The sequence below is a fragment of the Aptenodytes patagonicus genome, chromosome 2 (genome assembly GCF_965638725.1).
Source record: "Aptenodytes patagonicus chromosome 2, bAptPat1.pri.cur, whole genome shotgun sequence".
NCBI lineage: Eukaryota > Metazoa > Chordata > Aves > Sphenisciformes > Spheniscidae > Aptenodytes > Aptenodytes patagonicus.
In genome coordinates, this window is record NC_134950.1 from 113,670,006 (window position 1) to 113,695,091 (window position 25,086).

The following is a 25,086-nucleotide window of genomic DNA, read 5'->3' on the forward strand; positions in this document are numbered from 1 at the left end:
ATATGTAAATGTAGATCCTTCATGAGTTCTGTTGTTTTTCTAATGTTGAAGAGAGCATTAAGTATTAGTAAACCAAAATAGAAAGAATTCTAGTTGCAAGGGAAAGAAAATCTGTTCTAGTATAAATGTCTTCCCCTTAAAAAATATGGCCTGATTCAACAACTGGTTGATGACCCACTGAAGTCTTCCACAGAAGTCGATGTTGGTCTGCAAGTCATCAACAGGGCAGTCGATGGCTTTCAGTGTATCTGTGTGGATTAACCTCACTGTGTCTTCTGGGTCTATTCTGATGAGCTCTCTAGATCCATAGTTTTGGAAGCAGGATCAGGTGCCCAAGAAGTCAGAGGAGAGAATTTTGTCTTAATAATAGTAATTCGTTGAATACCTCTGTGTGTGTATAAATTCTTAAGTAATCAAGAAGAAAACCCAGAAAATATAGTAGAACCATGCTGATGTGACCAAGGATTTATAGCATGCTTGGGGTTCCCACAATTACACCACGTTGCCTAATTGAATTGTGTTACAGACCAGCTAGAAGCAGGGGAAGAGGATACAAAGTCTCTCAGCAGAACTGAAAACGTCTTTCTGATAGCAGAAGTGAGGAATGTCCATTCCAGTTTCCAACTGTTCCCGACTTGGATTGCTTCTGTTCTTATTTGTTTTTTCTTGGCTTCTGCTCACTTTGTACTTTATTTCTGTCAGACCTTTTTCCTTCTCTTTTCATACAGTGTCTCTGCAGCATGCTTAGATAGTGATTAATGGGAACCCTGACTCAGAACACCTGGATACAGTGAGTCTTTCGTTTAACAGTGGATAAGCCAGCAAACTTTAGGGCAAAGAGCTCATGTACCTCATTCTGGTGATCAAGTTTAAACAGCGGTCTCTCATATTCAGACCCCACCGTGTAGGGGAAAACTGCATATGCAGCTGATATTATATGTGCATTTGTTGTCAGTTGCTTTCAGCTTGGGACTCTGTAGTTTTATTTGATGTATCACTTTGTTTTGTCTTTACTCTCTGTGCTCCAGAATCCATACTGGATTCTGGAATCCGTACTTCCCTCCTCTTTTATGAAAGAAGCTGAAGATGTTCCATGTGTTTTCTGTGGCTCTGCCTGTGGTTAGTCATTTCCACATGGAAGTCACAACCAACTTCCTGGTGTGGGAATACCTCTGCTGCCTGTGTTTCTGTTGCTCTGTACATGTATGTATGTATGTGTCTTGCACACCTTTCATTACATAGCCTGTGTTCTGGTTCTTCCTTTTTTCCTTTGGTTTGTCCTTATTGAGAAAGGAATGGTTGAAAGATGAAGGCTAAGAATTAAGATGAACCTAATGAGGGGAGATAAAGGTTGGTGACTGGTGTAAGGTTTGGGTTTTCCATTAGTCAATGGTGAGAGCTGGAAATGTTCAGAGCAGCCCGTGGCATGTAGACACCTTCATTAAGATGGAGCGAATTGGTCCTGCAGGTACTTGGGTTTTTGACTTTTCTGGCAGCATAAAAAAAACACCTTAGACTGAGCACTAAAATTTTGGACAGGTCAACTTAGTTGTCAGTCTTCTCACTCATTCGAGTGCCTGCCTCTTGCAAGGTCATGCTGTTGGCATTTTTGCAAGCTCCTTCTTGGAGGATTGCTCCTGCTCGCCCCAACAGATCTGAGGCTTGTTACCCTTGGTTTTGTTTTCCCTCTAGAACTTGAATTCAAATCTGGCCTGGTCTAGTCTGCAGACAGAATGGCAAATTCTCACTGTTTTTTGTAAGTGTTAATCATAGGGTGTTTTTGGAACTTCTGATCCCTATTGTAATCTGATCTCAGATATTCCACAGGCCCTCCAAACCTGCACAGTTTAACTCATCTGTCTCAAAAGAATAAGAAATTAATTTAAAGCTTTTCCCCTTAGGAAGCTTTTATAACAAGTGGTATCTCTCAGAAGTTTGTTTCAATAGTCTTTATGTTTCTGTGGTACAGTTGTGTACTTGCACTTCTTCATGCAACTGTCTTCATGTCAACTATGAAACAAACCCAATTCTTCTGACCAGCAGTAGTGAACTTCAGTCATAAAGATATGTCTTGGTGCCTCTAGCATGCCTGCTAGTCAATGCTTAGGAAATGAGCCATTGTCATGATGTAGAATTCAGGTAAAATTTGTTTGCAGTTGGGAATTTGAACACAATGCACGTTCTCCAGGATGCCTTTGAAACAACAGGAATTGTCAGGAAGGGTGTTTGGAAAAAAAACCCACCTGGCAGCAAAGGCAGAATAGGCAGAAGTGATGCCTGCCCAATAAACTCCAGAGAACAGAGAGGATTGCTGATCCATGGGTTAGTTTGGAGAATCTGTCCTTTGCTTCCAGCAAGGATCGCAGTGCTACAGTGTTGGGAGAAACGATGGACGGAACGAGGAAGTGGGTGTGAAAAAACAAGGTTAAAACCAGTACGCCACACTGAAGATCCCAAGGACTTCTTGATGTCACTAGATATTTGTCTATGTCCAGCAGACAAATAAGCAACAAAAGACAATAGGAAAGGGAATGGCCTGATGCAAGTAGTAGCAAGACACAATTCATATGAAGAAGCTGTAGATTCATAATATTAACAGGCAAAGCGAAATTAGCTTTGTAGAAGGCTGCACCACATCTTGACGCAAAGGAGAAAGAGGTCTAAGCAGAAGGCTCAGCAATTGGCCCTCCTGTTGTAGGAAGATCAGAAGAAATTAGATATATCAGCAATACACACGAGTAATGTGAATTCTCCCAAAGTAGTGAAGATGGGCACAGAACGGTAACATCAACTAAAGGTATTAACACATACAGAGAGGTGGGAATACTAAGAGGATGTGATAGGAATGTGGTAAAAGGCATATTGCATGCCAGTCCCAATAGGTCAACAAATTTTGTGGAAAAGATACAGGAATAAGGAATTGATTTATTTAAAAAAAAAAAAAGGCGCTGTTAAACCATCACTAAACTTTGGTTTGGTAGGGAACAGCTTGGTGGACACACTGAGATACCAGTCTATAGGGACATATAGGGACCGGCTGAGGGAACTGGGAATGTTTAGCCTGGAGAAAAGGAGGCTGAGGGGACACCTCATAGCTCTCTACAACTACCTGAAAGGAGGTTGTAGCGAGGTGGGTGTTGGTCTTTTCTCCGAAGTAACAAGTGATAGGACGAGAGGAAATGGCCTCAAGTTGCGGCAGGGGAGGTTTAGATTGGATGTAAGGAAAAATTTCTTTACTGAAAGAGTGGTGAAACATTGGACCAGGCTGCCCAGGGAAGTGGTGGAGTCCCCATCCCTGGAGGTATTTAAAAGACGTGTAGATGAGGCGCTTAGGGACATGGTTTAGTGGGCATGGTGGTGTTGGGTTGACGGTTGGACTTGATGATCTTAGAGGTCTTTTCCAACCTCAATGATTCTATGATTCTATGATTCTATGATTCTATGTCTAAAGTGATAGGTGTATCTGTAGTCCCAGCTACCTTATAGATGTTTTTCTCAATAAAACATCCATTTAACTTCAGAAGCATGGAGTCTTCCCAGACTAACTGATGTTACCTTTTAGAATATACCATGATACATCTGTTCAGCATGGAAGACGACATCCTGCTGGTTGAATGAACTTGTGCTGAACTGAAAATAAGAATGTTTTTATTGGTGAATGATGGACAACATGTATGCTATACCCTAATTAAGGGTACACAGCTTACCAGATCCATCTGTAATAATTATAATGAATATATATATAAAAACAAAACAAAAAAATAGGCTCTGCCAGAAACATCAGTAGCCATCAGGGACTGAACATATATTTCTTTTTAAATAATCTTGCCAAAAGGAATTTCTTCTCTTTTCCTTTCTATGTCTGTACTCGAATAAAAATTGAATTCGTGCAGGGTGGCAGGGCAGCACCAAAATACATAACCTGTTTTGACGGTAGGATATTGGAAGAAAAATAGTTTGTAAGGAATTCAAACCCTGAAAGAGAGATTGAAGAGATGCAAGGAGAACTTTGTTTGCTCTGCATGGCTGTTCTACACTTCTTTCAGCCAAGCCCAAGGTGACAAGTTGTTGACTCAAAAGGCTCTGCAGGAATGTTAAATGGTTATCGTTAATACTTACGCTCTATTAAGTGACAGCCTCTTCTTTACATCTTCAAAACACTTTTCAAGCACGCACTAGTTTGCAAGGCTGGAGGCTGCTCTTTTTTACAGGCAGGCCTCGAGGTCTTACTTAAATCCTGCAGTGGAGCTGAGCTGGGGAGGAGTTACAAACGGAGTTTCTGCTTTCACTGGTCCCTGCTCGCTCTTTGTGGCACAGAAGCAGTCTCAAATAGGTTGGCTTACTCTAGGGGTTGTGGCTGGTGAGCAGAAGTCCCCTTTTACCTGTGATTACTGAGGGCCGTTCATTTAGAAGCTCTTTTATGAAGCTGTTGGCATACAAACTAAACAAACAGCTCCTGGGGTCCCCACAGGGCAATCCTGCAACTTTCCTGCTTGTTAGGGGAAACCTAAAACTCCTTCATTTCGGGGGGCCAGGGCTAAGTTATATTTCATTTTTGGTGTTCACCCTGAATAAATGCCATTCTCTTACTCTGATCTCTTACTGGGAGCTTCACAGTCCTTATCGAGCACTGAAAATAGCACGCTTTCTAACAACCTGTATTAGAAAGTTTGGAAAATCAGCTATCAATAATGGTGAAGTTTGGGTTTGATTAGTGTCTGAGTAATAAATATGTTTGAGAATTGGAGGTGAAAATTTACCCCTACTGAAGTCAGACAGCCCCCCCACTTTTAAGCATGTTGACTTTAGGGAAATAAAACTTTAGGAGACCTATAACTTGCGTACTTTAATCTCTGCTGAGGAGCCTAATTTTAGGCCCTTCTCTTTCAGTCATGGCTCTAATTACTATATACTCCTTTCTCTTAGATTCAGTGCCTCCTTTGAGTTCTGTGACATATTCTGAACAGTTTTGCTTGTTTTGTTTTGCAGCTAACTTTCAAATTGCTGTAATCTGTTCGACGTTACATGATTATTTCAGCTTAGAATATCTCCACCGCACGATTCACGTGCTTTATAATTAAGAAACATTCGTAATGAAAAACTAGATCCAAACAATGAAAGACAAGGACAGGACTTGATCATACAGCTAGGGAAAAAACAGCAACACCCCAAACCTCACCATATTAGAGCTCTCATTTTTTTCATGTGTGTAGTTCATTGTTTTCGTCATCAGATGTTCTTCTTTCCGTCTTTGTCTTGCCAGCAATGCAGTACAATATTCATGCTTCAGACATAATTTGGAGAAACTGTAATTGTTGCAACACCTGTGAAATTGCCTCTTAGACCTCTTGCAACACCCCTTGCTGTCCCTTTATGCTGGAAGAAGAAAATGTTAGCTCGGCAGAAATCAGCATGAGAATTTAAGACAGTTAAGGTACATTAAAGTCTTTTATACTCATAAATTCAGAATTTTTCACTTAAAGGGCTTGCATTTTTTATGAATAGACACTTAGTGTGTAAAAGTCGAATACATTCAGCACACAATGAAAAATACCTTTGTTAAGAAAGAAGTCGGGCTGCTAGAAAATACCGATAATACTAGGAAAATATCAAATTATGTGACAGTATTTGCACATTTTTGAAGCATGACCAAATAACATATCACTTGAAGCATTTCCCTACCCTCTTGTTTTTTCCCCCCTGGAACTGGGAGGAAATGGATACTACACACCCACCCATTCACAAAAATCCTGGCGGGAGGCCAGCTTCCCTCTCTCTCTTCATCCCTGAGCCAAGTTCTGGTCTCTTTTCCCCTTCTCCTTTCTTACTACTCTTTGTGGTTGCTGCCTGCCAGATTTGTACCTAATTCAGCAACAAATGAGCTCTGTGAGGCCTTCTCACAAAGGTCCCCTAGTATTGCTCATTATCCACACAGATCCTCCTCCTCGTGCTTCCTAAAACCTGCGTTTATGCCGGACTCTGGCTTGTTGGGGAATTTTTTTTTCTTTTTAGCTGTTACTTTATTTCCTGATTCTCCTTCAACTTTCTCTGTGTTCTTGTCTGTCATTTCAAAGGGCCTGTACTGGCATAGGCTGCTGCCAGCAAGTGAGGGGGGAAAAAAAGTTCAGAAGCCCTTGCACACATCCGTACGCCAGATCTTTGCCAATACCTTTTCCCCAGCTGGTTTGGCAGCAAAAGTAATACCTGTTATGGCAGCAGCATACCAGATGCCGTGGCTGGAGCAGTGTGGCAGGATTTAAGCGCGCAGTTCAACATGCCAGTGCCTGGGGGTTTGAGTCTGAAGCTGTCAAATGAAAAACAGTGTGTACTGAATTGTCCCCATAGTGATTCTCAGCTGCTTTGGGAATGTGGGTTTTGGATCATGTCCAAAGTCTTTTTTTTTTTTTTTTTATAATTTTTTTTCCTCTTTTCCATGGTGGGGTTAACACTGTATGAAGAGGCACTGGGATATTAGAGAACATTGGCTGGAAAAGCTCTTCCCAGCAGACACCTCTGTATTTTATTTGATGGGCTGGAAACTCCCTGGCCTGCTTTAGCCTTCAGTCTGCTAAGGGCTGGTAAGGTATTAGCCTCTACAGGAGGGTGAATGTGTCCATGTATGTTGAAGAGTGCCTAGTACAGCCATGCCCCGCTCAAGGTGCTGGCTCTGCTCACCGCTGCCCTGGGAGCACTAGTTTAGCACCCTGCCAGCCACAGCTGGGCTTGTTCCCACTTACCCTTAGGCCAGGGGGTTAGCAGGGAGTCCATTGCAGTCAGAGGTGTGGCTGGTGCTGGTGCTTGTGCCCACCGCCGTCCCACCAGCTCGGATGCTGACGCTGAGTGCGGTTGGCACCGTGCAGGCTACCCTGGCTCTGGGCCCACTGCCTGAATAAACAGGCCAGGACCGTAGCTGCGATGCCAGGGTTTATATTACCACAGCTCTGCTCTTGCTGGAACCTTGTGAACCAGGCTGGGCGGATACAGTGCAAGTGTGGCTTTGCTCATGGGGGTCAGCAGCTCCAGACTTCTCATCCCGTTCCACTGTCCCTGCTGTACTAGCAATGGCAGGGGGCTGTGGTGACGGAATGGGAGAGGAGGGTTGCCAGGGCAGGGTAGAGAGGCCGTGGCCTCTTTCTGTGGCTGCAGGGGGTAGTCCCTGAGACAACTTAGCTGTCCGTGCCCTTTTTGGGCTGTGGGAGCATACCAGATCATTGTGTGGCTCACGCATGGGAGACGCAGCTCCCAGTCCTCAGGACAGCTTTGCCGTTCTCAGATGTCTGCATGTGCTGGTCACATCTCTTGCATGCAGGCAAAGCCTCAGGGGGCTGCTCCGTACGTGTACCAAATGTCCCTGGTCCTGGCAGAAATGCTTTCCTTAAATAACTGAATACACAACACAGTACTTGACAAGGCTGCTTTGGGTTGGTTAAAGTCCTCCTTCTGCCAGGCCTCCGTCAGGCTCCCAAAAAGTCATTATGTTTGGAGTCTGCTGTGTGCTTTGCTGGGTTTCTGTAAGCGAGGTGAGTGAACTGCATACTCGATCAGACTTATTTCAATCTTATTGTGCATACAGCAGGCCATCGGTGCAAATCAGGAGTTATGCATGTCCCTTAATGTAGTTCTCATCTCAGCATGGTCTTCATGCTCCTCCTCACCCACCAGCTCAGCGCCAGGGAACAAGGAGTTTCCCTCTGCTCAAGGCACACAGCTTCGAGCCAGGGATTTCTCTCTGCTGAGCTCACATGTGCAGGAGAAACACCATGCGCTCATGAGCCAAGTGCTTCAGTTAAGAACGAACTTAATTGGGGATTACTTAGGGAGGGTTTGCTGCCCCCCTGACCCCCACCCCGTTATGTGCAGCTTGGGAGGGGGGAGAGGAGGGAGCGTGAAGCTCTTGTTTTCTCTCCAAGCCTGTGTCTGAAAAGGAGACTCTCCCTTGAATTTTTTTTTTCCAAAAGCAAATTCTACGCCAAATCTGTAATCAGATACAAATAGGAACGAACGCCAGAAGCAAAGGCAGCCAAAGGGAGCTTTTCATCTTGAAAACCGCTTTCCCACCTGGCCAACAAGTCCCCACATGTGCCTGGCATGATGGGTCAGCCCTCCCTGAGTTGCCCATGAGGGCCTGCCTGGTGCTTAAGTGTTGACTCTCAACTCCATTGAGTCCTGGTTGTTGCTGCCTCACTTTGACCTTCCGAAAATCTTTCAGGTGAGAGGGGAGGAAAGGCATATACCTCTTGTCCTGAGGATTTACATGCCACGTCTGCCTGGAATGGAGCTTATAGCCTGGGTGCTTTAGGAAGTAGCTCCTTAGATTTCTGCCAGAACGGACCAGCCTTGTGTGTGAAGGAAAAGGTGGTATTTGCTAGTCCTTTTGAAACATCTTCTGTTGGACTCAGCTTCTACCGTACCTCATCATAGGATTGTTCACTGCGTCCCAGTTTAAGGTTTGTTGTTGGCAATTGTCTCTGTTGTTGGTTCCCCCCGAGTTCTACCCATGATGTACTAATGAATCTGCAGGCCTATGAAAAATAGCTTTCCAGCTCCCACCTGCTTTAACCATTTGGGGCTGTTCAGCAAGTTCTGGAGATCTGAACTGAAGAAAATGCTAAGTATATTTGTTGCTGCTTTATAGCCTTGATCATGTTTGCACACGAGAAAGGGACAGGCCCCACTTATTCGCTCTTCCTTTGCACTGAAAGGTAGCTTGTGCCACCATTATTGTAAACATCAGTGAAGTGTTGCCATCTCATTTTGACTAATGAGAATATGTCACCAAGAGAAATCTAGGAGCACAGGCTATTGTTGATGCCGCTTGTTCACATTCCTCTATCAAGAAGGCTGCTGAACTCAAGCGTGGTTGAGAGTCTCTCGAGGATGACCCTGGGCTTGGGCATCAAGTGAGAGGTCATGTTTTCCAAAGAGATGTCACCCCAAGTTAAACACTTGGAAAAGACAAGCCATGGTGATCTCTCATGGAGCTAAAACAGAGACCTGGATTTCTTCAGTGAATGCTTGTTACGTATTTTACTCTTTAAAGTACATTCATAAGATGCTTACATGAGTAGTTCTCTTTAGCTCGTTTGAGGTTTTTATTGCTGCAGTATGGGTAGATGAAATTAAACGAATTGCAGACTGCTCAAGTAAAGAAGGGAGCAGAAATAACACTTGCAGGCAAAGATGAGATGATGCTTTTCCTGTGTTCCTAGGACTCTTCTCTCTGTTTGTGGGTCAGAGGATGCGTGATTTCCTTATCTCTGAACTGACTCTTCCACGAAGCTTGTCCGTTTGTGGCAAGAGGGTGTACTGGATTTGGAAGGAAAGCTGTAGTCTGTTGGCTGGTGCCTGAAATGGAGCTTAGATGAACTCTGACACCTTGAACCACCAACCCAACAAAACCATGTGCTCTTTGGGTAGGTATAACTTCTTGCAGAAGCTGAGTGAGATCAGTCTGAGAAATAAAATCTAGGAGGTGTCTTTTAAATACCAGGGCAGGCTGGTGCATCTCCTCCTTGATTCGGGTGATCAAACAGAAGGTAGAACTGGGACTTGTACATGCAAATTATTCTTATTTTGCTATTATGAAATAATAGTGTGCAATAAAGGAATAGACAATGTTGTTGTCTGTTAAGTCTTGTTCAACTTACAGTTATTCCAACCAAAGATGCTTTAAGGCGAATGGCCAGGCAAATTTCAGCTAGTAGTTGAATGTGCTAGGGAACAAAAAACTGCAACAGAGGACTTGCTGGAATGTTGTAAAAAAACTTCTACAGAAGTGGTCTGTTTCAAGTTGAAGACTGGGGAATGGCATAATAAAAAATAAATTGTTTTTCCCCTTTTTGTATTAGAAAAGCCTCAGGCCATAAACATCTTGAAAGAAATGGATTTTTTTTTTTAACCCTTCTGAATGGATCAGGGTTGCTTGAAAAAAATCATAGTGTTTGTACATAACCCACAAGAACAGCAGGGTTTAGATTCCTATTTTTAGTTTCAGTAAGTCAACCAGCTTGGTACGCTGGGAAATCCCCAACTCCTGGCACCTAAAGGTTAATATTATCAGCTCTCCAAGAACTGGTTTAGAAGATATTTTCGTTCCATTAGCTCAGCTTGTGTTATCAGTTGTAATAATAATAGTAAATTTATTGCTTGTATTATCATAGCCTCTCAAAGAGCTGGATAAGACTGTTATTTTCTGTAGTTCATGCTGAAACTTAGGGGTTTTTATTTCCACTTTAAACCTAAATTCAGCCTTTCCACTGAAATGCTCAGAAAGGATCTTTCTACCTCACATCTTTTTAGTAAACAATCCTCATAAACCCAGGTTATAGTCTTAAAGCAGAACATACAAGAATCCTCAGCTCTTAATAGAGAGGACAAAAAATACCCTTTGTACAGGAAGCATCTATGTAGTCAAATAAAAAGATCATTGATATATGATGTGCAATTCTGGTATGGACCAAAACCTGTGCAAACAATTTTAAAGATGATCACAGTTAAAACCCACAGATTTTAATGCCAACAGATACCATCTGTAATACAGATGGACTGTCCTGCCATCCCCAAGTACCTAGGTGTTCAAAATAATAACTTTGTGTATGTGAGCATGCAAAACATACCTATTGAAAGATCCTGTACCTACATACCTGCTCATGTGTGTTTTTGTTGGATCTTTTTATTTGCTCACGGGTTATGAAACCTTGGAGTTTCTCATTTTCCAGCTTTTCTTTGCAACCATAACAGCTGGAAACATACGTGTTGGTTTTTTGGTTGTTTTTTGGGTTCTGTTTTTTTTTTTAAATGAAAGCTGAGATTCTTACTTAGTGACATGACTGAAAAGACTGGAGCTTTAAAAAAAAAGAAACCCACTGAAAAGAAGAATAAGACTCATGATAAAATCACAAGAGCTGGCTACGCTGACTCCACTGAAATTAATGATAAAACAGTCATTGACTTAGTGGGACTTAGTTTCACCCTGAGAATGAAAATAACTGAAAATTATGTTCTGAGTCACTGCAAGGTTAAAGTTATGGTTGCTGAGGTGTCCTAACCTTCATGTCCATACGTGACAATACTGGATTCCCCCTAATAAAAGTGTTACCTCTTCCTCTCCTCTTTACATGATAGTTGGAATAACTTCAGCACTCTCACGGCTTGTGAACATTCACCCTACAGCCAGGTGCAGTCAGTCCCTGCTTATGAACTTTCTGAAGGATTTTTAGATTTTTGGTTGTTTCTTTTTGCCTGAGAATGGATTTAAGAGTATATGGATAGTTGATAATTTATTTTTTATGGTTAAGCTAAAGTTCTGGGCATACCATGGGTCTGTGCTTTATGACTGATGCCAAGAGATGCCGACCCGATAGCTTGCTGTGATCGCTCTGACGACGACGGTAGTGATGGACGTGGTGAGAGTGGCCGTACTTGTAATGAGCTGCCTCACGTCCTTTCCCTCAAACATGCAAATGCCAGTATTTTGATGAAAACGTTTCAGCTGGCACAAAGCAGTAAAAATAGCAGGGAGTGACAGCAAACTCTGAGCTGCTTTGCTCTCTTGAGGGTGTACTCCCAGCGAGTGTCCCCAGGAGCCGCATGGGCGTGCAGAGGGGAGGGCAGGGGACAGGAGTCTCCTAGCACTGGCTGCCTTCTATCGCCTCCTCTTTTCTCCGTGTCTGGTTGTCTTTTTTCTTCCTCCTCCTTTCATACTTGTTTCTGGGATTCAAGAGTATGTCATGCGCTCTTGAGGCATTTGAACCACCATGTGTATTTTGTCCAGAAAGAAACAGCTTAGTGCTTTATCTAGTGATTTGGTGGCTATGCAGTTTTCTCACTCTTTTGTACAACTCTCGTTGTACCAATTAATGCCCATTTAATGACTCGATTAAATAACGATGGAGGTGCAGTAACTTTTCCATTGCTAAGGGTAAAACTTGCTTCCCTTTGTGGAGCCAAATACACCAAAGCAGACTACCAAAGCAGCACTGCTTTTCCAGTTTAACAGGTTTAGCTGATGTTACTGGATTGCCACCGAGTTTATTATAGTTTCATAATTCACCCAGGGCTGGCAGCGAACGTTTTGGTTTTTCTTTCTTTGCTTGTGCAGCAGTAGTGATAGTCATCGGGGCTCTCAGCCCTGCAGATAATCTCTTCAGGGTTATCATTTACTTACAAATAGACGTGTGAAGTATTTGTGAAAAGGCTTTTGAAGTGGCGTTGCAGGCGGATGCTGCCCGGAGCTGCAGAGCAGGCGGTGTTTACACAGGGGCAGAGGATTTCTCTGCCCGGCGTGGTTCTCCTCAAGTGCTCGTATTCTGCGGCTACACTGTTTGCCTTTCTAATGAAGTGAACTGTTTGTTTGAAATATGTGGTAGAAGGTATTTAAACAGAGACTAAAGTAAACTTTCGGCTGTTCAAATAAGCCATGCATATCTGGTTTGAGAAGTGAAGGAAAACAATTTGGCTGCAGCTTACCTCTGGGAAGGGCAGTTAGGAGCTGTTTAAATAACGAACTGGGCTGTGGTGGATGTTGCTGCAGCCTCTTACGGACCTTCGGTGATGACTGCTGCTCATGTAGGCATTCCTCGGGATGCTGCCTCGATGGAGAGCTCAAAATTACTGTCGTTATTTAAAAAGGGGATTTATTCATTAGCTGCGAAAACTTGGGTACATTCATATTTGATTAAAACCATCCCAATTAGACAATGAACTGTTGAGAGCCAACATATGCTATTGCCTTTATAACGTCATTAGTAACCCAGAGTCCCCACTTTGAAATAAGATCATGCCCGAGTACGCAGACATCTGTTTCTGCCTAGCCAGATGGAGGTCAGCAACATAACTTAAACTGCTAATCCTCATTGTGGAGAGGGGAACAGGAATCTGAGGAAGGTAGTAACAAATGAACTTGGATCCTGCTCCTGGCAAGGCACGAGGTATCGATGGCTGATACAATGCTTGGAACATGCACTGCAGAGCTCTGGTAATAAGTTTCTGCCTAACCACAAGCAGAAGTTCAGAGAGCGAAGGAGGGCTGGGAGAAGTGATACTCTTTGTGGTTATGGCATTACAATTCGTCTCGGAGAACCTCACTGCTGTTCCCGGCTGTGCTACAGTTGTGCCTAATGGGAGCATTAGTCAGCTGTGGCACAATGTTTCTCAACAATGACTGGCAAAACAGAGATTTTGATGGTGGGGAGCGCTTTTCACCCCCTGCCATAGCACAAAACAATTAAAACCGGTCATGTGGGGAGTTCAGGAGCAGAGATTTCCAGCCCTGCCCAATAGAGACCATATGTTTCCATCCATAATTTATATTTTTTGGTGGGGAAGAAAGCGCCAAGTTGGTTGGGACTACAATGCCGCATCCTCTGGCATTGTTTCCCTGCACATTCTCCTCAGGAGCAAGGGGAGTCACAACACTTCAGACTCCTTCGGTTCAGCATAGAGATTAAAACAAACAAAAAGTCCTTATGCTCCTGGAGTGCAATAAATATGCTAGAATTTCAATAGGATCCAAACAAGTGACAATAGTAGCATTAAGAGCTGGCAAATCCTTTGATGTTATTGACCAGAAAAGGACTGCTGTCGTCTCTGTGACAAACATTTAAACTTTTGACCTCCAACCTTTGTGTCAAACAGCTTTTCCATATGGAGGGTTACTATACCTCTCCGAGTGCCACTGCATCTAGTAGAGCATCAAACACTTCACAAGCGGGAAACTGATGCTTAATGTGTTGGAAAAGCTCCAAGATTGCCAGAGGGTGGAACTGAGGAGAGCTGTCCCCTCTTCTTCTGCTGGAGGGTAAATGAAGTCCCCCGCGAAGTCCCCTGTTTTCCTATAGCCAGATTGCATCTGAACTCCGCACAGAAATGCAGAAGGGAGGATTGCGTCTCGGTGGGCAGGGGACAGACATCTTAAGTTATTTTTATTACCACCATGTGCTTGACCAAAGCCCTCTTTTGTGCAGCATGTTGTACAAGCATACAACTGAAAGATGGGCTTTTACAGGCTCACAAAGTCTTCATGCTTGTGCTGCAGAGCTGTATGGGCTGAAGTCCCGCAGCTCAGGCACTGCTCTTGGTGATGTGCTGGCTGAGTGTCAGGGGAAGGGGTTTGCAGCCATCTTGGCCTTGGGGAACATGCCAGGAACACGCAGAGCATAAGGGGCCATACTGGCCCACACCATAGGTCCGTCTAGCCTGATATCCTTTCCAAGCAGTGACTAAAAGCAGATGCCCAGGGGTTAATCTAAGAACACAACAGGTGATTATCCTCTCCTTTTGCCCCCAGGAACTCTCCCAACTTCCCAAAATTTGCAGTCCAGGAATTTCCTGGGCCATAAGTGGTTTCTACACATTTGGGCCCTACTGCATTTCTCTTCTGTGACTTTCTCCTTGAGGCCATTTAAACTTTCGGTGTCCTTAGCCTCCTGTGGCAGTTGGCCATGTGGCAGGGAACGGTGGTCTGTGCGCCTCATCCACATTTGGCCATCTTTCCCCTCTTCTGGCTCCTCTTGTCTCCTCATAGCACCCTTGGCTTCTCTTCTAGGATGTAAAGAGAGGAATGAAAAGCAGTGGCCTCCTGTTCAGTGCTCCCTTACCCACCGAGGGATGCAGAAGAACGGTTCTTCCCACTTTCCCAATATTTGTGGGGTTGTGCTCCACCTAATTCTACATTTTTTTCCCATCTTGTCCCTTAATCACCAAGCTGAAGAACATGGCTGTGCATAGGCAGGTAATGTAACTTTTTCTCTGGTCTGCCTGGACTGGAGGCTGGAGAAAGCGATGCTGTCGTGACCACGGTAGTGCTAAAAAGCTCAGTCAGAGACTGGGGCCCTATTGCGGTAAGCACTGTAGACAGGTGATGTAAAGGTGGAAACTGCCCTGAAGAGTTTGCTTTTGTGCTGTTGCTATGCAGTAAAATCTTTGGTAATGCCATGGGCTGCTTTGCTTGCTACTGCATTTGTATGCTTCTGCCTGTTCACGTCTCAGTTCTTCCATTTTTCTTTTTCTCTCATTAACGTTAAGAGCATTAATTAAGCTGAGGTTGTCGACTCTGATTTTTTGGTTTGTGTTTTTAAACAAGTACGCTCAGACATACATGCCCTTCATCCCACTTCTCAGCGGTGGTACTAGCTGTAAGTGGGTGATGTAAAGGCTTGGCCGCTTTTGGTAAGCAGCACTTAGTTCCCAAAGCAAGAGAAGCGTAGGCCAGATCCTGCCATTATGTCTACAGAGAGCAAGAGAGGGGGTGAAGGTGTTGATATGACTTTGTGAGGAACTTCCCATATGCTGTAGAGAAAAAAGCCCTTTGGTGGGGAAGAGGAAATGGGGGGATCCTAACAATAATCCTAAAAACCCAGCAAAAAGCGTGGTTATATCTAAAGCTGATACTCTCACCCTCTGAGTAATAGGAAACAAAGAAGTAGTTTTCTGTAAAGAAAAACAAACTTTAAAAAAGATCATGAGCAAAACCCAAGAGAGATTCATAAAGAATGAGCAGTTTTGGGCAATTGAACCACTCTTTCTGAGGAATTGAAGAAATAATGGGTAGTGGATAAAATACTGTTATTCTAGCTCTTCATTGGAACTTTTCACTAAAAAGGGTCAGAGTGTCTCAGAAAGGATATCTCCGTGTTAACAGTGACCAGACTAAGGCACAGGGAAGTGACATAATTTGACTATGGCCCTTTTCATTAAAAATACTTGCCTCAAAGCTTGGCTTGAAAAAACCGACTCAGATTGACTGGAATATCGACAATATGACATTCTCAAAAATGGGCTGAATGAGCACTTAGGATAAATGTCAATATGGCAAATTAAGGGAACTCGCCGTACTTTCCATCTTCAGTAATGATCTGAAACAAAAAGTACCCAGCATAAAAATGAAATATAGGGGAGAAACTGTCTAAGAAGCTGAGGGAGGACAAGGGAACAAGGAGGAAGAAAACAGCTTAAAGTCAAGTATTTAGAAATGTCAAGAAGTAATAACCAAGAGCCAGTTTGTGTTGCCTCAACTTGACTTGAGCAGTGCCCATTTCACCAGCAGTCCCCTAGAAATGGTAGGGTAGGTCACTGCCACATGATGAAGGCAAGGCACTGTCTCATAGTGGGAAAATGAAAGGTAAGGGTATTTGAGACTGTGTATAAGAAACACATACCCCTGCTGGAAAGAAAAATTTGCAGAAATAGGTTATTTGTATAATAAATTTCTAAGGCTGCCTTCTCCTAAACAGTGTCACGCCAGCCTACCTGAAAACCTGATGCCTAAGAGTGCAGGGGTGACAACTATATATCTCTCCCAAGCTAGAAGAAACCCAGGCAGCAAAAACAAGTGACTGTGATTAATTTAGAGTATGGACATAGAGATTAAAGGATGCAATAAATGTATATTATCGAGTGGCCTGACAGCACATGTGATGATAACTATCTGCTCATCTGCAAGAGCTTGAAGAGTGTAAACACCACAGAAGGAGAGTAACTGCTAAGGATGGTACAGAGAGAAGCTAAATAATTATGAATATTTGGATGAAATTTTAAAAAATCAGGTTGAACAGCAGGGAAAAAGAAATCTCTGAGTGTTCATCTGATTGTGCATCCCATAGAATCTGAACTATTTTAATATCTAAAAATAGACACAATTGATCTAATTATACTTTCCCTTCTCTAATTCCTATCATGCCATAAATTACTCATCAAAGCTGCTAAGTATAACCTATTTCCAAGTCTTTCACCCTGTGGTCCAGACCTTCAGCTGCTGGAAATCTGTTTAGCTACAGTGATTTTCATCATGCTATACTGATACCCAACTGTTCAAGGTTTGGTCTTTCAAATAGCTTTTAAACTTGATTCTGGTACACAGAAGAGCACACAAGCCTCCAAAGCGTCATTTAAACAAATAACGTTTGCAGACTGACTCACGCTGCTGCTTTATAAACTTCTAAGAATGTCACCAAAGCTTGTTGAATTACCTGACTTTATTTGTTCCCACATCAAATCAGCAGCAATACAAGGATATTTCTAGATTATTTTCTAGTTTCTAGCTTTGTGTTACATCTCCTTAGCCACACTTACCTTTGCAACTTACAGATATTTGTCATTGCGGAGTTAAAGCGTGCAGCTGATAGCAGGGCATTCGATGCTTTCCTTGAGCTGTGTTGAGCTGTGGGGAATAATCAAGCTGTTGTGTGGCAGCTCCTTGTTTCCAGTGGTCAGGAATCCCACGTTAAACCTCTGCTTAGGAGTGGTTTGGAGTTGAGCGTCTTGCTGTGAAATTTCTCCTTTAGTTCTCTTCAGTGTGGATCAGGATTTATTTCTTTTATTATCTTTTCGTTGCTTAGTTTCCACTTTGTAGCTCACCTTCAACCACTGGAATTCGCTGTGTGTTACAGAAATGGGTATGCACACATACATAGGTACAGATTATTTGTGTATATATTGTGGTTGTGCATCCAGTTACTTGCTGCTTGTAGAGGAGGAAACGCTGAGGATGTGATCCTTCATATGCATGTGTAATCAAAGGTGGGAAGCATTCCAGAGCAGCTGGGTGAAACCACTTGTCTGGGGTTGTTGAGAGTTAAACATGGATGCTTGTTTTGTTTTCCATAATTCCTGAGGGGGGGGATTTTTAAGCGGTGGAGGATGCACTGGTGCATGGTGGCACGAGAAGTTAGGGGGAGCAACAGCAAAACAGCAAGCGTGTTGCAAGGCAGAAGCTGAATTATTTTTTCACTGCAGAGTCCATCGGAGGTAGCGGAGGGAGGGATTTCTTTTGTCAGCTTCCTGGCAGAGGACAATTTGTCATTTTCTTGCGGAGACCACATTATTAAGTTTGTTAAGAAATGCTGCGTGGGATCCAGAGATTATGAAAAAGATGAGCTGTGCCGTACCAAGAGCCAGCTGTGTTAGATGAAACAGTTTTCCCTCCAAGTAACATGGTGATGAGGCTAAAATGTCTCGTCATCATCATCTTTTCCTGAAAGCATGGGCCAATGTACAGATGCTGGCTGTATACAACTGTTGCTCATGTTCATGAGGGTTTTCTAAGGTTGCTTATAGGATGAAGCAGCCAGTGTTGTTTGGGTGGAAGAAGCTATGGAGGTGGGATATTCCTGGTGCATTTCCACCAGTTTGTTGTTTGTTCTTGGGCAAACTGTGTTGGTGGAGTGCCTTGGCTTTTCTCCTCTGAAAATGTGTGTCCTGGGGGGTCTGTGGGGCGGCTGTGCTGTGCCCACTCTGCTCACCGGGCAAGTTCATGACTGCATAATCAGGGCAGCACAGGGAGTCCTTCCTTCGCTTACTGGTGAGTCCATCCCAGTAAAAACAGTCATTTGTAAGTCACTGGGCTGTGATGAATCACAAATTATGTTCTTAAAGAATTTGAGGCTCTTCAGTCCAAGGTATTTTGTACATGCAATATATTTATTACCTGGCAAGTCTGTCTCTTACTACTTTTTTTTTCTTTTTCTTTTTTGGATGGGCAAATGGCAGGGAGCATTGGAGTCAGTTGAATGGACTTGAGGAAGTTTAGTTAGTATTCCAGAAGGCAGTCCTGCTTCTCAGACAGCAGAGTTGCAGTGACTGGGAGGAATAATAAAGCGTTCAAACTGAAATCAATCCAGCAGTTTTAGCCAATACCTGCAGCAAATCTGGCATGTTAAAGACTTCTCAGTGCCAGCTGATGAAATAATTTCCAGCCACTTTTCTTCCAGGACACCGAAAACTGCTCCTCCTTCATGTGTTTGGCATGATGGTTGTTGTGGAACTACTAAAAACAATAAAACATGTTCCCACAAGGTGTTTAAGTTTACAAACTAAAAAGTGGTAAAATGGATGGCAGGGATCTAAGATGCCCCGAAGTCTTAATTTTCGTTTTTGCAAAGGCAGAAATTATTTTTGAGCCATAACAAGAGGCACAGAGCTGGAGCTGTGCTCTAGTTTGTGAGGTTTGGCCTGGAACTCCTGTGGTTTATTTTTAAGATTAATGTATAGGCTGTGCAAGCATAAGCAGAGGGTAGGGAAGGGGAAGCATGATCATCATTAATACACACAGACACATGGAAGGGATGTGATCTGATTGAAAATTGTGTTTTTCTCTGAAAGTGTTATATCTACTGTATGTTATCACAGTGAACATTTAGTGTTACTGAAATGGAGAGGACTTACCAATTAAAATTTTTTTTTCTCACTCTCCCTCTGTCGATTTCTTGGCTTTATCCATTTATTTGCTTTTTTTTTCGGTTTTGCCATGGCTTTTTCTTTTTCCTACTTAAAATCTCCTTCTCTGTGAAGTCCAGGTAGTGAGCAGTTGTGTCCATGCCAACACGACGGTTGCCACATTGAAAGTGTGCACGTGTCTGCGCACACACACGGACACACACACACAGAGAAAAGCCTCCTGAGATAACTGTCTGTAGCACATCTGTGGATCAGCCTGCAAATAAGCAGTGCTTCAGATGGCAACCAGCCACGCTGAAGCAGCAACCCCAGTCACCGTAGGGAGACTCTTCAAAGTGCATGAAGTTAAGTGCATGCATTAACGTGTGGCTATGGCTCAGTCATTTTTTTCTTGATTAAAGCCTCTGTATAAGCATACGTAGAGAACATAACTCACCCCTTTTTGAAAGAGAACTAAAAAACCCCCCAAAGACAACATGTGTTCTTATTGAGCCCTAATGCAGGCTGTAATTAAACATGAATCCAAAATAAGATCTTTGCTTGGCAAAAAAGAACCTAATTCTTGCCATAAAACCTGGCAATACCATTATGTTCAGATCAGTTGAAGCGAATGTACATGAAGAAACAGTGGTGCCCTTAGGGACTCTGCAAACCTGAATATTAGAAAATTCCCATCTGGTGATCAGCTTATGAACCAAAGGAAGTATAGAAATTTGCTGGCAAACTCTTCAAAACTGTTCTGCGTATTGAAAAGACATTAGTGGGGAGGTTATATTTTGCCTGATACTGTTTCTGTTACATCTGGTGTGAAAGCCTGGTACCACCGAGTTCAGCATGAAGCCCATAATGAATTTAAGCGGGAAGGAGATTGCACCTCAAATGAAGTTATATCTGAGATAGAGTTTTGCACCTGGCTCAGTTCTGACATTTAATTTGGTGAGCTGATCATTCTGAGGACAAATCTACTAAAACATAATGAGGGCTTCCTGTGGTGGGCTTGAGTCCTGTGTTTGCTTGGCCCTGATTGCATGACACAGGTGCAGGCATCGTGGCCACACTGGGCGCGTTCAAGCCGATGCAGGCGTTTTCTACAGTAGCAAATGTTTTCTTGACGTGTTGAAAAATGCAGCCTGTCATTTCAGCAGCCGTCTTCCTCAAGGGTTTGACAGGAATCACAAGGTGCTTGAGCGAATTGGTTAGCTGAGGGCAGAGTGTTTTACTAGCCTTACCACCGCAGCCGGACCTTCCAAATGTAGCGATCCCCTAACTGAGTAAGGCTTATTTGGGAGACTACAGAGTCTACAGAAAACTTGCGGGCTTCAGAGCAGCCTAACCTCTTTGCCGTTGTCTCAAGGTGTTGCACAGCACCTTTGAGCCAGCTGGCATCGTCTACCTTTTCACCAAGTCTTGCAGTGAATTGCTGCTGCATGCTACATCTCATCAGACCTCAGTTCAGGTTTGCTGTTCAGTAGCAAGGACCATACCTGTCATTTCTCCCAGTTTCTTTCCCTTGATGCTGCAGCAGAGCCATAGGTTGCCGACTTTCAGAGAACAAGCGTAGGTCTCTTCTTTTTTCCTGTATGGGAGTGATTATAATTTGAGAGAGATGATCCTATTCACTTTCTTTAAGAAGGCAAGAAAGATTCTTGAAGAAGAAATAAAAAGGCACGTTTTACACAACAAAAAGTCAGCATAAATTGACATATTTTCCAGAAAATCTCACAGTGCTAAAATTGATGAGTTTGTAGCATTTCAGGCAGTTTATCTCCCATTTTGTTTTGAGGAGACCCTGTTAGCTATGCAGGAGACAGGAGAGCATCCAAAGGAAGCTTACAGTAGTAAGCAGCAGAGAGTTCAGAAGAAGGCAACAGCTACCAAATTCAGCAATGCGTGAGGACTGTGTTTAAGTGTATTTCCAGTGCCTTGGCATGTCCTTACAAGTTCTTGAAAATAGTGAAATTTAAGCACAGAATCAGATACTTCTGCTGAACTGGAGCTGAGGGCTCCAGATACACAGGCAGCATCTGTCCATCTCGACTCCTGTACTGTGTGCTTATGTCAAGGGAGTCTCTGCAAGGATGTAATTGAAGGATTCATCCAGGAATTCACGGTTGCCTTTGGATGTCTGTAAGAAAACTGCCTGGCATATGCTGTGGTAGTTTGCATCTCTGCCAGAATTTTTAAGAAGTTGCAAATGGTAATAAATAATTTCCCTAGCAGAATAGGAAGTTAGGTTTTGTCAATTTGTTTTGGTGAGAGGAGTTCCTCTTTGCTAAGGGTAAGAGTTTTGTTCCTCACACTTTAAATGAGAAATGTGGAAATGTCATTATAGTCAGAGCAGGTATCCTGTCTTTTACACTAAGTTGCCCCCTGGTTTTCTAGATAGGTAGAGCATTTCTCACAAACAGCCAGGAGTCAGGTAGGTCCAGATTCAGTTCTAGCCTGTGAGTAGTCTCATTTGTTCTTTACTCAGCTACAGCATAAATAATAGTGGCAGAATGCGCCTGTAATATTCTGATGGTGCCTTTAATGAAATAGTTACTGGGTGGGATATGAAAAAGCAATGTGAAACTGGCTACAGCCCGAGTTACTGCTTTGCAAACTTCTTACTATGTATTTCCATATAAATACATGTCAACCGATTACATTTTATGGAGTTTCAAGTGAATTCCAAGTGAAGCCCTGGACGATGGGTGCTTTGGCAGGTCTCTGTTTGATCTAAGAGTCTTTCCATATAAATATTCAATGCTTTTCAAAGTGGAGTGGTTTTGGACCCCCAAGCATGTAGAATTTACTGCCTACCTCTGCGCTGAGGGCTGACCCAAACACAGCAGAATTTGAATTCCCTCCGTAAAATTGACTCCACTAGTTCTGCACATTATTCTCCCTGTCTCCCATTTAGCATGTTAGTCTACTGACAGTAGAGTACACAGCACTTAGCAGCTGGTTTGTGGAACCATCAGTCAGGAAATTATATGATAAATAGGAGGTAGCCAGGTTTAGTGGCACTTTATTCTGCTTCAGCAGTTTTAGCCTGACTTTGCAAAAAGTCATCATGTGGTTTTTCTTAAGGGTTGCAACAGGAGATGGCTACAGTGTAGTAACTTATTACACATACACTTGAGTTATGATGTTCACCAGCTGTATTGCTCATGTGTAAATAATAAACTGTGAGATGGATAATTATGTTGGGTTTTGATATGCAGCTCTGCTCTGGTCGGCGCAGGGCTGACAGAGACAGCTCCCTGTGCCGTGATGGAGTACGGCTGTTTCCCAGATGGAAACTGCAAACAAGATGCAACCAAGATATACAAAGGAGCTTAATGTGAGAGGACTCAAAAAGGTGTTCTTGGAGATTTATATCCCATGTGTTAAATACAACTTGTTGGTGCTCTGTGCTGCATAGGCCCCACAAAGGGGAATAGCCTTTTTGGGTCATTTAATACTCATTTTCCATTTCCCAGATAGGGGAAGATAGATGATAGCATTCAGGAGGGTTAAATGGTGTTTCGCTACATAAATATTGGGACTGCAGGCAGGGAGATGTGCTAAAACACACTTCTCATGCCCCTTTTCCCCTTCTCCACCTTGGCGGCTGGTGAGGAATGTGTTTCAGGCGGTGGCAGCAAGCATCCTCCACTCAGACGATGACAGTGTGTTCACAGGGATACCTGGTCATCTGTGACCCACCTTTACTCCTGCTGAAGCCCAGGAGTGCTCAGCATAGGGAGTGCAGCTTGTAACAGATTGCTTGCCAAGGTCTAGTTGGTGCAGCAGAACCGGAATTGGCTGCCGTGAGTTTGAGCTCCCAGCTCCCAGCAGTAAGCCACAATTATTTTTCATTTACGGTGCCTAAGCCCTGAGTCAGTAAATGGCAGAAATGTGCTGTGGCTGATCACATGCTGGTGATGTTTCACAAAATCAAGCCATGAAGCTGGACAGGCCGTGTCAGATTTTTCCAGATTTTACTGAAATACTGGGAATATTTCCTCAGAATTTATGCGTTTTCCCCTTCGTCCCCTCCATTTACTCTCTCAGGGCCATGAGGTTTGTTCCTCTAGTTCTTTCTCCCGCTTCAAAACATAGTAATAAACCAACCCAACTTTTGACAAACACCAAGGGGAAAAATCCTTTTTTTTTTTTTTTAAACCATCTCTAGTTGGCATGAGGGAACTGGTTTCACAGATAATGTAATCTAAGAGGAGGATTACATTTTGCTGAATAGGAAAGGCAGGAAATAAAAAGAGACGATACCTTCAAGAGTCAGCAGGCAAAACCGAAATAGGCTTAGGTTTACTGCCAGGGCATAATTAAAGTTTTCTTTCTTTCTAGAAGCATTTTAGTAAATTCATGACATGACCTAATGTCTGTGCTTCTCTGCTTTTGGTGTTGGATAAACACATGACTTCATCCAAAGTGGCAACTGGGTAATAATTGGGCAGGATTGGTTTGTTTCATGCCACTAGAGATGCTCAGCATCTCGTTTGAATTTTGAGTATTTGGGAGGCAGCAGTGAGCAGCACGGTCGGCAATAACCTTTAAGCACACAAATCGCACCAGTGTGCTGGTGCGGAGAGCTGTGGTCCGTGTGCATTGTGTCCTCCAAAGCTGGGAGGCAATCCTGCTGCAGAAGCGGTGGGGAGCTGTGGGACCGGCTTGCGCTTGGTCCCTCAGGGCAAAGCCCGTGGAGGCGGCGGGGGTGCATTCCCCCTTTTGTCAGCCTTGTCACCGAGGTTCTCTGGAAACAGCGGGGGAACAGGAGCCCTGGCAGCTGCAAAACCCCCCACCCTGCAAAAGCCTTGGAGGAGACAGGGTAGGGGAGCTTACTGCAGCCGTGGGTCCTCCAGTCTCCAGCTGTGGGGACAAAGAAAGCACCCTTCCTTTCTAAGAGCGGTCTATGAAATGAGTCCCCCTGTCCTCAGGCACATTCCTTCTGATGTGGCCATTAGTGTGACACAGTTAAGCATTTCCAGTATGGCCTTTCCCAATTGCATTTCCCTTTTAACTCCATTGTCTGATTTACTCCAGATAGTCATTACTCAGCATGCTGCTTCAGTTTTGCTTTCCGTTGTAGGATTGTGTGTACATCTCTGAGGATACACTTTTTTTAATTGTATTGTATTCTCTGCTTAGGCTTTTTGTCCTGAGATGATTTTTTTTCTTGTTTTAATAAAAAATAAATAAATCAGGAATGCTTATGTGAAAGGCTTGATGGTCCTTTTGATCTGACACTTCACATATGGGCACATAATTATTTATTAAAGACTTCTTTACGTCCCTTTCCATTTAAGCTATGAAAGAGAATATTAAAATTAGTAAATACATATTCATGCAAACACTGTGGGCCAAAGTCTCCTCTCAGACAGACCTGACTGACTGCAGCAGGGAAGGAGAATGTGACCCGTAAGTCATAGCACTGTTGACACATGCTTTTCAGTATCTGTTCCGTCTTTATGAATGTTGTTTTTAAAGATTCGTTGGAGATACTCAGGTCCGGGAACCTTGCTTGTTTTTTCAGATCCGCCTCACCTCTTTCCAGCATTCCATCCTCCTGTACCAATTGATGCGAGACATCATGAGGGACGCTACCATTACGAACCATCTCCCATTCCTCCTCTGCATGTGTGAGTATTCAGTATTTCCCCTTGCTTCAGCTGCCTGGGAGAATGGGCAAGTATACGAACCTTTGCAGTGCTTAAAGCCGTGCACCTGGAGTGCTTTGCCAGTCTTGCTGGAGAGTGAGATTTACTTTTCGAAAGCGTCGAGGTTATCTGTTCGTGAAGCTAAACCCAGGCTGGTGCCTGAGGAATTCCTGTTATAATAGGTGGCTGGCAAGTGTTACCTATATGTTTTGCTGACATTTATTCTGTGTGCTGTCGTTTTATAAATACTAAATTAAAAAGTGCTGAACCC

The 25,086-nt window shown here is 43.4% G+C and overlaps 1 protein-coding gene across 1 annotated transcript in view; it reads left to right on the forward strand.

Moving 5' to 3' along the window:
- GLI3 (GLI family zinc finger 3) overlaps positions 1 to 25,086 on the forward strand; it is a 209,600-nt gene that overhangs the window by 90,609 nt on the left and 93,905 nt on the right. The window contains exon 4 of the mRNA XM_076330772.1: positions 24,692 to 24,797. Within this exon, the coding sequence (XP_076186887.1) occupies positions 24,692 to 24,797 (106 nt within the window). The remainder of the gene's footprint in view (positions 1 to 24,691; positions 24,798 to 25,086) is intronic.